Source organism: Epinephelus fuscoguttatus, linkage group LG7, assembly GCF_011397635.1.
Source record: "Epinephelus fuscoguttatus linkage group LG7, E.fuscoguttatus.final_Chr_v1".
NCBI lineage: Eukaryota > Metazoa > Chordata > Actinopteri > Perciformes > Serranidae > Epinephelus > Epinephelus fuscoguttatus.
The window spans coordinates 24,243,800-24,257,938 of NC_064758.1; the positions used below are offsets into that span (position 1 = coordinate 24,243,800).

General features: G+C 46.3%; 1 protein-coding gene across 2 annotated transcripts in view; it reads left to right on the forward strand.

Annotated features, from left to right (window-relative positions):
- rarga (retinoic acid receptor gamma a) overlaps window positions 1-14,139 on the forward strand; it is a 47,461-nt gene that overhangs the window by 24,882 nt on the left and 8,440 nt on the right. The window contains exon 1 of one of the 2 annotated variants that reach the window (XM_049582302.1): window positions 241-780. The exons of the other annotated variant lie outside the window; for it this stretch is intronic. Coding sequence (XP_049438259.1) covers window positions 636-780 — 145 coding nt within the window. The 5' untranslated portion in view covers window positions 241-635. Of the gene's footprint in view, window positions 1-240; window positions 781-14,139 lie in introns of those variants that run through there. 2 annotated transcript variants of the gene reach the window in all.

Below are 14,139 nucleotides of genomic sequence, written 5' to 3' on the forward strand. Positions count from 1 at the left end.
TGGGCTGAAATATGAAACACAAAAGCAGCACGGACAAAAAAAGCAAAAGAAGAATGGGAATAGAGTTTTGTCCTCTAACCAGATCAGTTCTTCCTCCAGTGCAGGCTCTGCTGGCCGGCCCCCTCTCCTCCCTCTCCCTCCCTCCCTCCCTCCCTCCCTCCTCCTGGGTCCCTCGCTCTAGCCCTCCCTCTCTGGCATTCTCTCTCTCTCTCTCCACCCCCTCTCAGAGCGTCATGCCGAGGCAGTTGGTTCGCTCCGCCGTGTCTGGGGCTCAGCGAGAGCTGTGAGAGGCTGTTATTTAGGTCTGTTACAGCAGACAGGGAGCAGCTCACCCAAGGGCAGGGGGAGAGTAGAGAGTCAGAGTCACGCTCAGCTCAGCCAGGCAGGAACCAGATCTGCATTCCAGCTGAGAGGGAAAGAGGGGAAACTCCAGCATCGGCAGGAAAGGGCAGCAGAGAGAGTGACAGTGAGAGATAAGTGAAGGCAGAGAAGGGGAAGGCAGCAGATTCAGCTAGCTGTTGCTGCTGTTTGTTGTTGTCACTGCTTCAGAGAGTGACGTGAGTGGTGGACGCAGGGGCAGGACGCAGGCAGGACTGAGCGCTCATAGTGATTTTTGCCGAGGGCGGGGGGGTGCCATGTTCGACTGTATGGAGGCTCTGGGAATGGGCCCCCGTCAGCTCTATGATGTCACCAGCCGCGGTGCATGCATGCTGCGGAAGGCGAGCCCCTTCTTTGCGGGGCTGGACCCCTTCGCTTGGACAGGCAGTGCCAGCGTTCAGTGTAAGTGGCATCCTGTTTGGATTTCTTGTATGACACAATCATGTCTGTCTGTCTCTCCCTCTCTCTCTGTCTCTCTCTTACTGCTGGCTTGCTTACCCCTCAGGGCTTGGCTAAGGGGGCTGCTGTCAGGGGCTAGAGAACAGCACAGGAAAAGACTGGGACAGACAGTCTCCTCTCCTCTCCTCTCCTTTCCTCCCACAGCCCACAGCCAGTTTGAGCTGCTCAGCCATCTGAAAGAAACTCTCTGCTATGATATGATACGTGCTGTGTGTGTCTGTGTTTTCGTGTACTTGCGTATGTGTGCATGTGTGTCCATGTTTGACTTGTGGGTTTGAGCCCATGGAGTCAGGTTTCAGTGACAATGTGGAGCCACCTGAGGTTTGACCTTGCCAGGTGCTGTATGCTCAAAACAAAACTATGAGTATGCACAGATGAAAGACAGTCAGGAAAAGAGAACACTGGCGCTTTTGGATACTCAAACAGGCTTAGCTCATCGTTCTCTCTTAATGTGGGTTTGACGCTACAAGTTTGATCACTGAAGTATGTCGCCTGAAAGGTTATCGACGAATATAGCCCGTTCTGTACTACATATGTTAAAAGTTTTGTGTAGGCTGCTGCAGTCCTCATAGGTCAGAGGTTTGTTTATGCTTCTGGATACGAGATGGATAATGATATTCCTCTGGAGCCATGAATTAATAAGTAGATGAATTATTTAATGAATAAATGAATGAATAAATTAGAAATGTGGAATGCATACACAGTCTTAAAAAGCTGAGGGATATTCTTTCTTTCCTCGCATTTTTTCAGTCTCGTTTTTCCTCATGCTGCTTCCTCCTCTGACTTCAGACAAGGCTCTGACTCAAACAACAGGCCTGTCTCTGGACAGACAAAACTGGGGTCCATTTCCATACACTTCCAGGGGGCCGCTACCGCTGTGAGAGAGCGTGTGAGAGTGGAAAAGGAGTGGGGGGTGTGTATGCATGGTATGGGAGAAGTGTGGAGGAAGCCAAGCCAGATATGACAGTGGAAAAACAATCAAGAATACAAGAAGAGATAGAGCAGAGGGATAAACAGCTGAACTGTGTTTTTGTTTTCTTTGTGGGGAAGCGTTTTGAATTTGGTTCTGAATTTTTGTGTGTGTATTTTGTTCGTTCGTCCTGCTTTTTGTTCCTTTTTACTGCCTCTCGGGGGGAGTCATCTGTCTTCATTAATCGTGAAGACACCAGCGTTTCAGTGGCTGTCATGCACACTGGCTGAGCTTTAATGAAGACAGATGCCCTGTCAGTGGAGGCCGAGGCCAGGGGGGACTCCAGCCAGCCCAGCCTGCTCTGCTTAAAGCAAAGGGAGCCCTGATGATAACAAGATGAGATTTGTTTATTTAATCAATCAGGCCTCTATGGCCTCGCCTTTTAACCCACACACACATGCATACATTTGAAAATTAGGCCGTCGGATTCCACAAGTACATTTTTCTTTTGGGTCTTTGTTTCCAGAAAATCAAAGAGATAAAAAAAACTCCTGAGAAGCTGCCCCGAGGGTGAGGGAGCTGAGTCTAGCAGAGCAGAGCAAAGTGGAGGCTGGTGTGGTGTACTGTTTCAAGCCCTCTGCGCCCAATAACCTTTGTAAACAAGGCAGCCCTATCCCGCATGAGGAGCCATATAATGCCTCTCTTTGCTGAAGCGGTTGCCCCTCATTGTCCTCATCAATGAGGCTGATGAATTGATGTTTGAGTCTGATATCTCATTAAGCCAGCCCAGCTGCACAACAGAGGGACCTGTCTGGCTCCTAATGCCACGCTCGGACTCAGCACGCACTCTGCACACAAAAAATAACCAATGGATTTGTAAAAGGAGTCACCTGGCTCTGGCATGATACTCAACAGTGAATTACTATGGTCAAACTGTTTTGTTTTTTTTTGGTTTGTAAAATAATTCAACAGTGTGGGAAAACGTGTGCTTTGGGTAGAATTTCATGAAGACAAAGTAGAAATCTTTAAATGTTTGGTGTGACAATCTGAAAAACGTTTGCCCCTTAAATCTTACCCCAAATGAGTATATCCTATTGTGTTGGCTGTAAATCTCCTGCGGTGATAAGTGTCACTGTTGTTGGCCGTTGGCCCGGGACAGTCAGAGGACTTAAAAGTGTGTGGTCAGTTTTCCTGTTTTTTTTGTTCGCCAGTGGAAGACCTCAATGTCAGAGGTTAGTGAGAGGCTACGGCCTGGCCAATGTCAGATCTACACCATGTGTGGCGGCCTTGTCAGCTCGCTGAAAAGGAGACCCTTTCAACCAGCTTGGCTTGTGTAATGCTCTTAAGTGCCTTATACCACGGAGCTGGTACTACATCTGAGCTGCCCCGCGCGTAAGGATAATGGACACTGATTTAGTCATACGTCAATGAGAACTGAATTAGTCAACTGCCAGGGAAGCCATTTGAGAGAGCCTATGCAGACCGATCCCCTCTCTGTCAATGTTCATTTGCTTAGAAGAATGAGGCAATTACGATTAGCAGTTCTCCAGGGTCAGAAGAAGGGGAAATGTGTTATTCTCACCAAAACACACCCGTGGCTCGATCTCTCTGAACACTGTTTGGATATTAATTGTGATGCTCGCGAGCGATACATACAAGAGAGTGACATGGCAGTAACAGATTGCCAGAGTGATCCATCACTGTGTGTGTAATCACACACATGCACAGGCACACACGTCTCTTTGTTTTCCCTTAATGTGCTGTTCAAATGTGAATTGAGGAGCTAATTGAAATGGGGGTATATCTCGGCAGCAATGGCAGAGAAATAAGAGCTTCCTGTGACCGCTGGCACATTCTGGCCCCCGATCATTTTCTCCCTGATGGAAGTCCGCAGTTATTTCATTATAATTACAAAAGATTCAATTAAAAGATTAGAATGCCTGAGGGGGCAGGACTGGGAATAGATAGTGGTATCTTGGTTAGGGGGGTGGTGTATGTGTGTGTGAGAGAGAGAAAGAGAGGATGAAGGAGACTTATAGTGCCATGGTTGCAGTTCTAATGAGGATGTGTCAGTGCTGTTATATATACATAAACCTTGTTGATCCTTTCCAGATAATGTCAAATGAATGTGCTGAAGTTAAAAGGCTTAAGTAGTCAGCTGGTCCAAGGTCACTGAGTCGTAATTGATACGACTGAGGGAAAGACCTTCACTTGTCTCTGAAAACAATTATGCCAATGCAACTAAATGAGCTGTTTGAAGTAGAAAATCAGTTCAGAGTGAAATGTACAAAACACTGAAGCATGAGAGGAACCTTTTCTGTGCTGTAATTCCAAACTGTAATCGGAAAAATGACTAATTTTAGAGTGCAGTGAGTGGAGAGCTGCTATTTCGCTAAGCTGCTTGCTGGGAAAAGGCGCATTAGGGAAGATGTATATAAGTGTGTGTGCATGCATAGACTATATGTGGCAATGTACGTGTATATGCTGTCGGTATGTCTTGATAATACTGTATTTCGAAATAGATTAGGCAACTGCAAAAATCATTTTGTCGTATTTCTGCTTGCACTCTGCAATGACAATGAATGAAATCTGAACCTATAATATTAAAGTGCGGGTAAAGCCAAAATAAATATGGGTTTTGAGTTTGTCACACTATAGAAAAATGTATCACTTACCACCCAGCTAAATTTCAATGATGGTCATAAAATAGTGACAGGGATGTGTCAGCTGAAGGCGCTGAGAACGAGAACGAGCTGCTACAAAGCGACAGACTCTTGTTAGCAGCTAACCCAGTAGCACAAAGCACACACATCCTGAGCCAATGAAGAAACCACTGCACAGTGATAGACTCTTGTTAGCAGCTAACAGCAGCTAATGCTAGCACAAAGCACACATCCACAGCAGTGAACAGCAAGATTCACGATCGGGCTAAAACGAGTAACCGGTATGTTCGTGACGGCTATTTGCTTTTGTTTTTATGATTGTGACATTTAACAGTTTTTTATTGAAGTATTTATTAGATTGAAATAGCTGAGAGAGCTTGTTGAGCACAGCCAACTCTCCACTCACACACAGGGAATGAATAAGAAGACACTGATACTATGCCTGCTAACGTTAGCTTCTATGTTGTAGGAAAGGAGTTATATTAAGTATGGCATCATTGCGCCATGATTTCAGGCCCACCCCAAAAAATCCTGATCACGAAAGTGGTGAAAATCAGTTTACAGTCCAACTCTATAAATGAGTCCTACACAGTTCCCTTTACACATGTTTCAACAAGTATTTCTGACATATATAATGTGTTTAGAAAGAAATCTCAGACTTTACTTTACCCGGACTTTAAATATGATTTAAGTCAATTCTAACCATATAGGTTAGTAATAGGATATTTACTGTATATATTTCATTACAACATGGAAACATTTTCACAGCATGAAGCCATATTCAGTATAAGGACTACTTGTGTTGCAGTATCACACCACCTTGCTAACAGATCCGTCTCAGCCCTGCAGTAATAGCCGAGCCCATTAATAGGCAGTGCCGCCTATAAATAAACAGTTTCAATCCCTGCAGTTGCTTAAAGTTATTTCCACAAGCCCCCTTTTCATGTGTGGTTTTTGCTTATGCATAAATATGAGCGTGTCAGCCCGTGCTTGCGTGTGTCGAGCCTGTATGTGAACTCCTATATGTCAATGTATGCAGTGTTTACGTGCTGGTTTGGCTGGCATTCGGGCACCCAGACTGCTGTGTCAAATGCAGAGACAGACAATGTGCCAGCCTGGATTCCACAGTCCTGTGTTGGAATCCAGCTCTGCTCTTAACAGCGTTTTTAGCCCCTCTGCAGCGTCAGTCACACCACTGTAAATAAAACTCATCAACCACCGTGAGGAGGCTGGATCTGTCACCTCGGACTCACTGTCCAATCTTCCCAATGTTTTTTAGAAGTGTTTCACAAGAGTGCTTACGCGGAAACATTACAAGGAGTCTCATTCAGCTCCATAACTGCAGAGCACAACATGACAGAACAGGCTGTTATGAGGCAACTGGGCCAACAGTTTGCCCCTTTGTATCAGCAGAGTATAAAATGTGGACTTTTGTAAGTTCTTTCACAATAGTTTGCTGGTCACAGAGGTATTGTGGCTGCCCACCCTAACACCCATGTCTGGCTGCTGCTATTGTAGCTGTTTACTGAGAACAGCTCTCTGCCTGCCAGGCACATTTTCCCTTGTACAAAGGCGTGGGCAATTGGCAGGCAGTGTCTGTATATGTGTGTGTGTGTGTGTGCGCACCTTGCCATTTGTGTGTGCGTGCTGTACTCACGCATGCACCTGTGAGAGTTTATTTCGCTGGTGAGCACGCAATGTACTCTTGCTCTTGTGTGTGTTTGTGTATATAGTATACAGTATATAGGAGTGTGCATATGTCAGCTCGGAGCCATGTGTGAGTCGAGTGTGAAGATAGCAGTTCTGTTACCACCGTGTTATTGACTGACAGCTTGGCTCAAGCGTTGCTAGGGGCTCACTGTTATGAGAAGCGGAGGCCTCGGACGGCCAAGCCGGGACTAGAAACTCAGACGAGCCCGACTGTCCTCCCTCTGTGTATGTGTGAATGGGCTGTGTTTACGCAGCCGACAGTGTTTGGCAGGGAGTGGTGGGCGGCTGGTGTAGTACAGCTATTATCTGGGCTCAGAGGTGGAGAGTGATGGAAGAGAAGTTGGCCGAGGCACGGAGGGAGGGGAGGGGAGGCCCGCTGGCGTTGTTTTCGCTTGGACATTAGTCAAATTCTGCCAATGTGCATGTGTGCAACTGCCATGACCACTGTTCTGGAAGTGGTGCATGAGTTCATTTGTATATACTACTTTCATTACATCATTTGTTTGTGTGTGTGTATTTTGCCTGTGTGATCACTGAGGGGGAACAGGTGTGTGTGTGTGTGTGTGTGTGTGTGTGTGTTTGTACTCCAACAGGCCTGTAATTGTGTGCCTAGCTGACAGTTTGGGACTTTTTAATGGGAAATATGTCAATGTTATATTTATATCATGATATGAGACTAGATCTCATCTTAGATGTGGTAAGTGTTGTCTTTTCCTGGTTTTAAAGCTGCATTACAGTAAAGTGATGTAATTTTCTGAACTTACCAGGCTGTTCTAGCTGTTTTATTATCTGTCTTTACCCACTTAATCCTTAAATCCACATTACTGATGATTATTTATCAAAAATCTCGTTGTGTAAATATTTTGCTGAAGCACCAATAGTTAACCCTACAATATTGCTATAATATTGATATTGAGGTATGGTTTTTGTTTACCCACTGACTATAGTCGTTTTCAGACCGCACAGTTCTGGCTACTCCTGAGAGGAACTGCACACTGGGGAGCTCCCCCAAGAAACTATACTCATTCAAGGCTATTTTTTTCTGTGTGTATTTGCACTGTCAATTTGAACACTGATGTGAGGTTCTGTAAAACTGGTGGTTTATATAGCAACGTCCATTTCGCCGACAAGTAAAAATCATGTTGTTTTTCCTTCGTCACATACAGTATATGATCATTAAAACCTAGACTTCACTGGCGGGCCATTTGTCCGTGTGTTCCATTTTTTTTGTCACAAGCTGTTGTTTGTGACTTGTGTAATTTACACGGCTAACAAGTTTTTTTTAAAAAATGGGGATTGCTGATGTTGCATTGGCTGTGTTAGACCAGTCAATGTGCACTTATGACATCTGGACCAATATGCTTACTTCACCTGTGCTGGGAGAGTGCCTACTCTGAAATAGGAGTTGAAACAGTTCCTCAAAATGGGGTTAAATAACTACGATCATTCCCAGTTCTTCTGGTGCGTAGACAACAAAAAAGAGGTTTCTTCTACTAGGTTCTTGGAACTATAAAAAAAGTTTCCCTGGTCCAAAAGCACCTTACATTTACACGTGCAAATGAAATCCACATCTTGAAAACTTTACATACAGCTGGTCAGTGATCAGATTTCTCTTTAACCTACTGTCATATTTTTGATCCAAGACCACACAGTTCTCCTTTTTACTGTGCGCATATGTCCGAATATTACTACTCCATCCACAGCTGTGGAAACTGATTATTTATTCTACTTTCTGTTTCTGTTTTAGTCAGATTTTGGATGTATTTATTTTGGATACATGGATGCACAGTTACAGTAATGACCTTTCCTTTCATCCCGCTGCATTGCATTCACAGCGATGCATTCCCTATGCTAGCTCTGTTATAAACCTGCGCAAACATGGCTATGAAATCAGATTTCTCCTGCAGAAATGTAGCTGTCTACTGCTGGGGTTTTTTTGTAAGAAAAAATAAACCAGGTTACTGCAGAAAAAAGACAGTTACCAGGTAACTGAAGTGAGTGTAAACACACTCACTGCATCAGCGGGCCCCTGCAGGAAATGTCTTGCTCTGAATCTGACACAAGAAGTGCATTCTCACTTACACACATGACATGTACTTACGAGCAGGTATGCATGGACACAGAAAAAAAAAAGCATATGCTCTGCAGTGACTACTCTCAGAGAATACGTCCATGTCTTCACTGTAGCATGACCAGTGATTAAATGAGAGCTGGCTGTAGTCATCCTGTCAGTAGGCCTGGATTTATCAGCTCCTGCTCCGCTGTTTGAGCACCTCACATTTGCCAGAAAACACTGAGAGAAAACCAGCCAGCCAGACAGACAGCCAGTTAGACAGGAAGCGATCCAGCAAAGGAGTTCAGGGCTGCTCGGGATGATTTATGTGTTGTTCAGGAATGCTGAATGAGTTCAGGGTGCACTTCTGTTATGGGAACTGACTGAATGGGCATTGCTTGCCTTCTCTGTGACGTTTTCATGTTGCCTGAATGGTTATAGTCTAAATGTCAAAATGTGACGTTATTGCCCCATATTACCATGGAACTTCCAACAAATCGAGAGGCAGACAGAGAAGGAAGTGAATCACTGAGGCCCCAGTCTGAATTTCTTGTCAGTGCTCAGACAGCCTCCGCCCAGACGCCGAGTTGGGCAACCTGTTGGCGGTTGGTTGCCAAGCAAAAGTGAAAAACTCTGATATGCATCATTGCTCCACCAAACTACTCAAAGCAGAAGTTTCTCAGAGCGACTTCTACATCTGATATGACTGCGAGTGTTTCTGCCAGTTTTAGGGGACTTTGTGCCAGTGGTTTAAAAATCAACACACACGCATGCACTGCAACTCACTCAGACATCAGGAAGCCACAGTCATTTTCTGGCTGCTCTGTTACTGTCAATCTGTTAATCTTACTCCCTGTCTCTATTTTTGCTTTTTATCTCTCTCATAGAGCTGTTTTGAGAGTCCTTTACAAGTGAAAAGAGAGTAAAACCGTAGTAAAACCGTCTGTAAATGCAGATTGTTAGATGGAGACATCAGTTAGATGGCCAGGCTGAGGAAAAAAGCAAGAGGAAACGCTTAGTGTCGTGTGAGCTGACGCATGGGCACACACATTTACATGTTGAGTGGGAATGAACTGTGTGTTACTACTTGTGGGTGTGCTTGTTCCTTCCAATAAGAGGTTTGCGTTTGCACTCTTTGGTCTGTGGTGCTTCCCCAATGAGCTGGAGTGAATACTACTGTTGTTGTTTACGTTATCCTCCTTTCCCCTCACTTCCTCTGACAGAGTGAGGCTGCAGCCAGGGCCGGCTACTTCTACTTTTGTAGGTTTCTATTGTTGTGGAGAGGAAGCAATAGCAATTGAACGAGCACGAGTGGCCTTGCCAGAGACAGACAGGTGAGAGCCAGGGCTACAGATGGTGAGAGGAAGTCTGGGAGGATGAGAAACAACCTGAGGATCAAAGGACTCGGGGTTTGCCTCGATGACTCTCCCCTCTTCTCTCCTCACCTCGCCCGTCTGCCTGCCTCCGCTCTCTGTCTGCTTCCTCGCCTGCCCGTGAGTTGTCCTGTCTTCCTGACATGATCAATGGCCCAGGCCTGCGCCGCATTGCCAGGTTTGGGTTCACTCTGCAGTCACCGGAGGAGAGCCTGTGTTCCTCTCTGTCTTCTGGTGGGCAGATGAAGAGTCAGCTGGAGCTCACCGCAGGGATGAGGGGGCACATTTTTTCCACAGATCTGCACTTGACTGTCTGCTCTTTCCTGCACCACCCATAAAAGGCTAAAATTCTTTCATTTAAAGTACATTTCCTTTAATTTCCCCTCTCTTTTTTAATACCTCCTTCCTCAGGTTTTGTTCAAGGACGTTTGAAGGAAACCTTTGCAAGGTTCATGGGGGACAGGCAGCTTGGTGTGCAAGTTTGTCTGTTTGAAGCCAACTTGTGTGTTTCTTGACAGGGTTGTGTGGTGCAGGAAAGGGGAGGGGGGGGCGTTGCTTGCTGCCAAATGTTGGCTTGGCCGACTCCATCAAGAAAATATCAAAAGGGTCTTTATGAGGTGCTGTAAAGAAGAAAGGGTGTTTTCAGAGCACCACCAGACTGCAAGGGTAATTCCACTTTTTAAAATGTGCCCTGAGGATACAGGCTTATCCCACCTGCCGCCTTTCCTTCTCTGCTTGTACGCTTTCTTCGGGGGAGCAAAAGATAAAGAAGTGCGAAGTGTGTGTGTGTGTGTGTGTTGGCAGGAGTTTGTAAGACCATGTCATGTTGTGTCACTCTCAAAAGTCCAGAGTTTTGTCATTAGCACTCAAGGCAGCTGACATATGTTAAAGCGTTTTTCTCCACACATCCGTCTGGACTCAGATCATATGTGTGCATCATGTGCGTTCACATGTGTCCGTCTCTCTCTGTGTTTCATGGCTTTCTGCTGGTTCTGACAGAAGGGTGTAAATTCCTGTAGAGGGGTGTGTGTGTGTGTGTTTTAATGTCTGGTTTCTCACTACTCCTGGCCAGTTTGGTGTGTTTTCACTGCTCAGACTTGAGCCATCTCCTGGTCAGCAGCCCAGTTTTATCATAGAGCTTGTTTTAAAAGACAGCTTCGCAGGGCCTCTTTACAGGCATGTGTTTGTGTGTGTGTGTGTAGGAGCCCAGGTAATGAGCTTTCTGACAGCTGTTGAAAGGCGTTGCTACTGCTCAGCACCTTTAATGAAAGCCTCCCCCCTCCTTGTCAACACACACACATTCCTCCCTCCTTCCTCCCAGCTTTTGACTTCCTCACCATATAAACTATTCCTTTCGCAGTTGCAGGCAGGTTACATTGTGAGTGATTGTGTAACTCAACACAATAGAGAGTTGATAGACCTCCCACCTAAAAGCTTGCAGGTGACTCAACTGTGTGCAACAGAGCTTGAACAGAGCAGCAGTATCACATGTAAGAAGGTGTAGCAGCGAGGGACATAGAGAAGTGGCTACAAAAACAGTGACGGAGATCCTCCGGAAAGACTGGTACTGACAAGAGGAAGGAAATGAGTCTGTTGTGTGGGACCTTGTAGCAGAAGCCTCAGAGGGATGGCAGGAAGATGTGGGCAGAGAAACAGAGAAGGAGAGTGAAACATGCTGGCACCGCTGACAAGGGTGTGGTACTTTCTTTTCCTCTTTCACAAAGCCTAGTTCTTCATAGAAACCTTTCGGCACGCTACTGGTCACTCAGTGAACACCCTGTGGTGTTGTAGCCTCTGCCACGGGGTAGAGGGCCAAGGGCACCCTCGAAGGCCCCACCTAGTGTGCCAGCAAGTCTTCCAGCCCACTGTTCACCATCCTCTCTCAATCTGCTCCCCTTCTGCCACTGCTGTCTGCCCAGTGCCCACCCCTCTTTTTCATAGTGAGCCCTACTGTGTGCCCCTCTCTCTCTCTCACACACTGCCTCCAAGTCTCACACACTCTTTTACTGCCCAGTGCATTCGACAAGAACACGCAAGCTTTACAGGCTGTTTAATGAAGGTAGAGATGGAGACAAAGGCCCCACATGCCCTTGCTTGCAGTTTAACACGAACAGAAAAAAAACACATGCACAATGAGCCGCACACACACACACACACACACACACACACACACACACACACACACACACACACACACACAAGGATATTTTAATGGGGAACAGTGGAGCTCACTAGCGCACTGTTATGAACAGCCCTGCATTTGCAAATCAAATAGAGGCTGCAGAGAGTGGACAGTGCTGCTGTCAAACGACATAAACACAGAAATGTGTCTGTGCCGCTCACTTGTGTACTGTACCCTACTGTACTGTACTGTATGTACACTGTCCTCACACAGCCTGTGCATTTGCTCCCACATGCCAAGACTAGACTTGTGGAGCAGTGTCCCACTGAAGATTCAATCACACCGAGTCACGTAGACAAAATCTGCAGGCCTATTGTGAAAGAATACTTGTTACCCTGCCAAAATGTCATATGCTGCTTAGTTAAAAGGAGTGTGTTGCAACACAAAACACAAGATGCATAGTCACGGCTTTTGCTCTTATACATTAGGAACACTCCCGTTTCCAGTTGAGTGAACAACAGGCAGCTTCAGTGTTACCAGAGAGTCTCTGTTTTTTCTCGATCGTCTCTTCCTATTCGCTCGCCTCCTCTCATATTGTTTCTGTTGAATCTGAAGGGACGTCAATTGGCCCAGTTGACTTGACCTAGAATTTAATGTAATTGACCTAGTTGAAGTCACCTTCAGCTAAACAGCTATTTCTGTCGTGTGCAGTTACATTTCACATCTAATGAGGTTGTGGAGAATGATGTACTGCACATCCCACTCACGCTGAAGCACTTTAGTGTAATGTACGGGGGTGGAGGGGGGTTGTTGTGTGTGTTTGTTGCCGGTGAATATTATCCTCCTGTGTGCATGTGTGTGTAGTTTGTAGCCATTGAATAGTATCTGTGTGTGTATATGACCAGGGGATTAGGACTGGTCATTGCAGCTGGGCCACTTGTGCACAGAGAGCACTGAGGGAAGGGATTAGGGAGTAAACTGATACTTAGCAGGAAACGAAGAGTGGCTACTGGTAACCCAACTATCCCTCCTTCTTGCCTTTCTTATCCTCTTCTCCTCCCCCCCAACAACAGCAGCCACCCACCTATCCCACTCCTCTCATCTCATCCGTCCGTCATCGGCTCACAGGCCTCGGCCAGCGGATTGTCATGCAAATGGTGCCCCAGGCCTCAGAGCGCTGATAAGGAGGGCCTCTCATTTCACAGGGCTTTGTTTTCTAAACAGTGATGAGCTGAGTTGAGGAGACTGGGGAAAGGGGCTCAGGGCGGCTGCCTGAATGGGCCCTCTCACTGTGGCGCCCTGGGGTAAGTGGTGCGGGGGATTTTGGATGGAGCGGGCTGAATGAGGCGAGGTCTGGGAGGCGGGTACAGGAGTCATGTTCTCTGGCAGGAACCAGGTTCAACGTGTTGACGGAGACTGATGTATTTTCTCTCTCACCACTGTCCGAGTTTTCTCCAGGATGGCCTTTCTCTCTTTGGCTCGCTTTCTTCCTCCATTTAGACGCTGTCAGTCAGTGTTCGTTACTTGACGCCACATATGGTTTGTCCTTTTCTAAGGGGTTGTCAGCGCTCAGTCCGGAGCCTCATTTGCTGCTGTTATTATTGCATAAACACAGAGGTTCATGGCACGTTCAGAGGGTTTCTGCTCTCCCACTGACCCTGCTGCTTTGTTACATTCTGGCCAGGGAGATATGAGAACTGCTGTAGAAACATTCAGCGGGTGTAAACTTCAGGTTTTAGATTGATTTGCACATTTGGCTTTGGGATGGCTCTTAAAACTAATGGAAAACATCTTTGCCTCCAGCAAAGTACAGCTTTCAAAGGAGGAATTTGAATGTGGATTCTGAATAGGCAAATATAAAAATGCATATGAAAAACAGATGTTTGAGCAGCAGGCAACAAATGAAAAATGTCTGACATATTTCTGTTACTATCATTAATGAGGTAGTAGCCGGGCAGTCGCAGCAGCTGTAGAAGAAGTGGTAGTAATGGTCAGCTTGGTCTTGAACAAGACTTGCCCTCAGGAGCAACTGTGTCCTCTCCTCCCCCTTTCCCCCCCCCCGGCCCCTTTCTCTGTTTTTTATCAAATTCCTCTTTTTATGCCCCCCTTTTTTTCTTCTTTTTGAAGTCTCCCCTCTCTTGTAAAAAGCCAAGCTGGTGGTTTTTGCTTCAGCCTTGGGTGTGAGAGAGGGGAGGAGGGGGGTTGTAGGTTAAGTTTAGGCTAGCCCTCTGTGCTTTCCATTGAAGGTGCTGGGGGGAGGTGGGCGCAGTAAAAGTTAGAATTTTAGAGCCTCCCTGTTTTTTATTTTATGATTGGCTTTTTTTACGGGCTGGGAGCTACAGCTGGTGGTGTGAATAGCTGCCCAAGGTGACCGAGTCCCAATAAAGTGTAGGCCAGCCGGGCTGGGGCCTCCAGTCCAGCCATGGGACCGCCTTTATAGGCCGCCTTACGAGCCTAGGCCTCTATTAAAA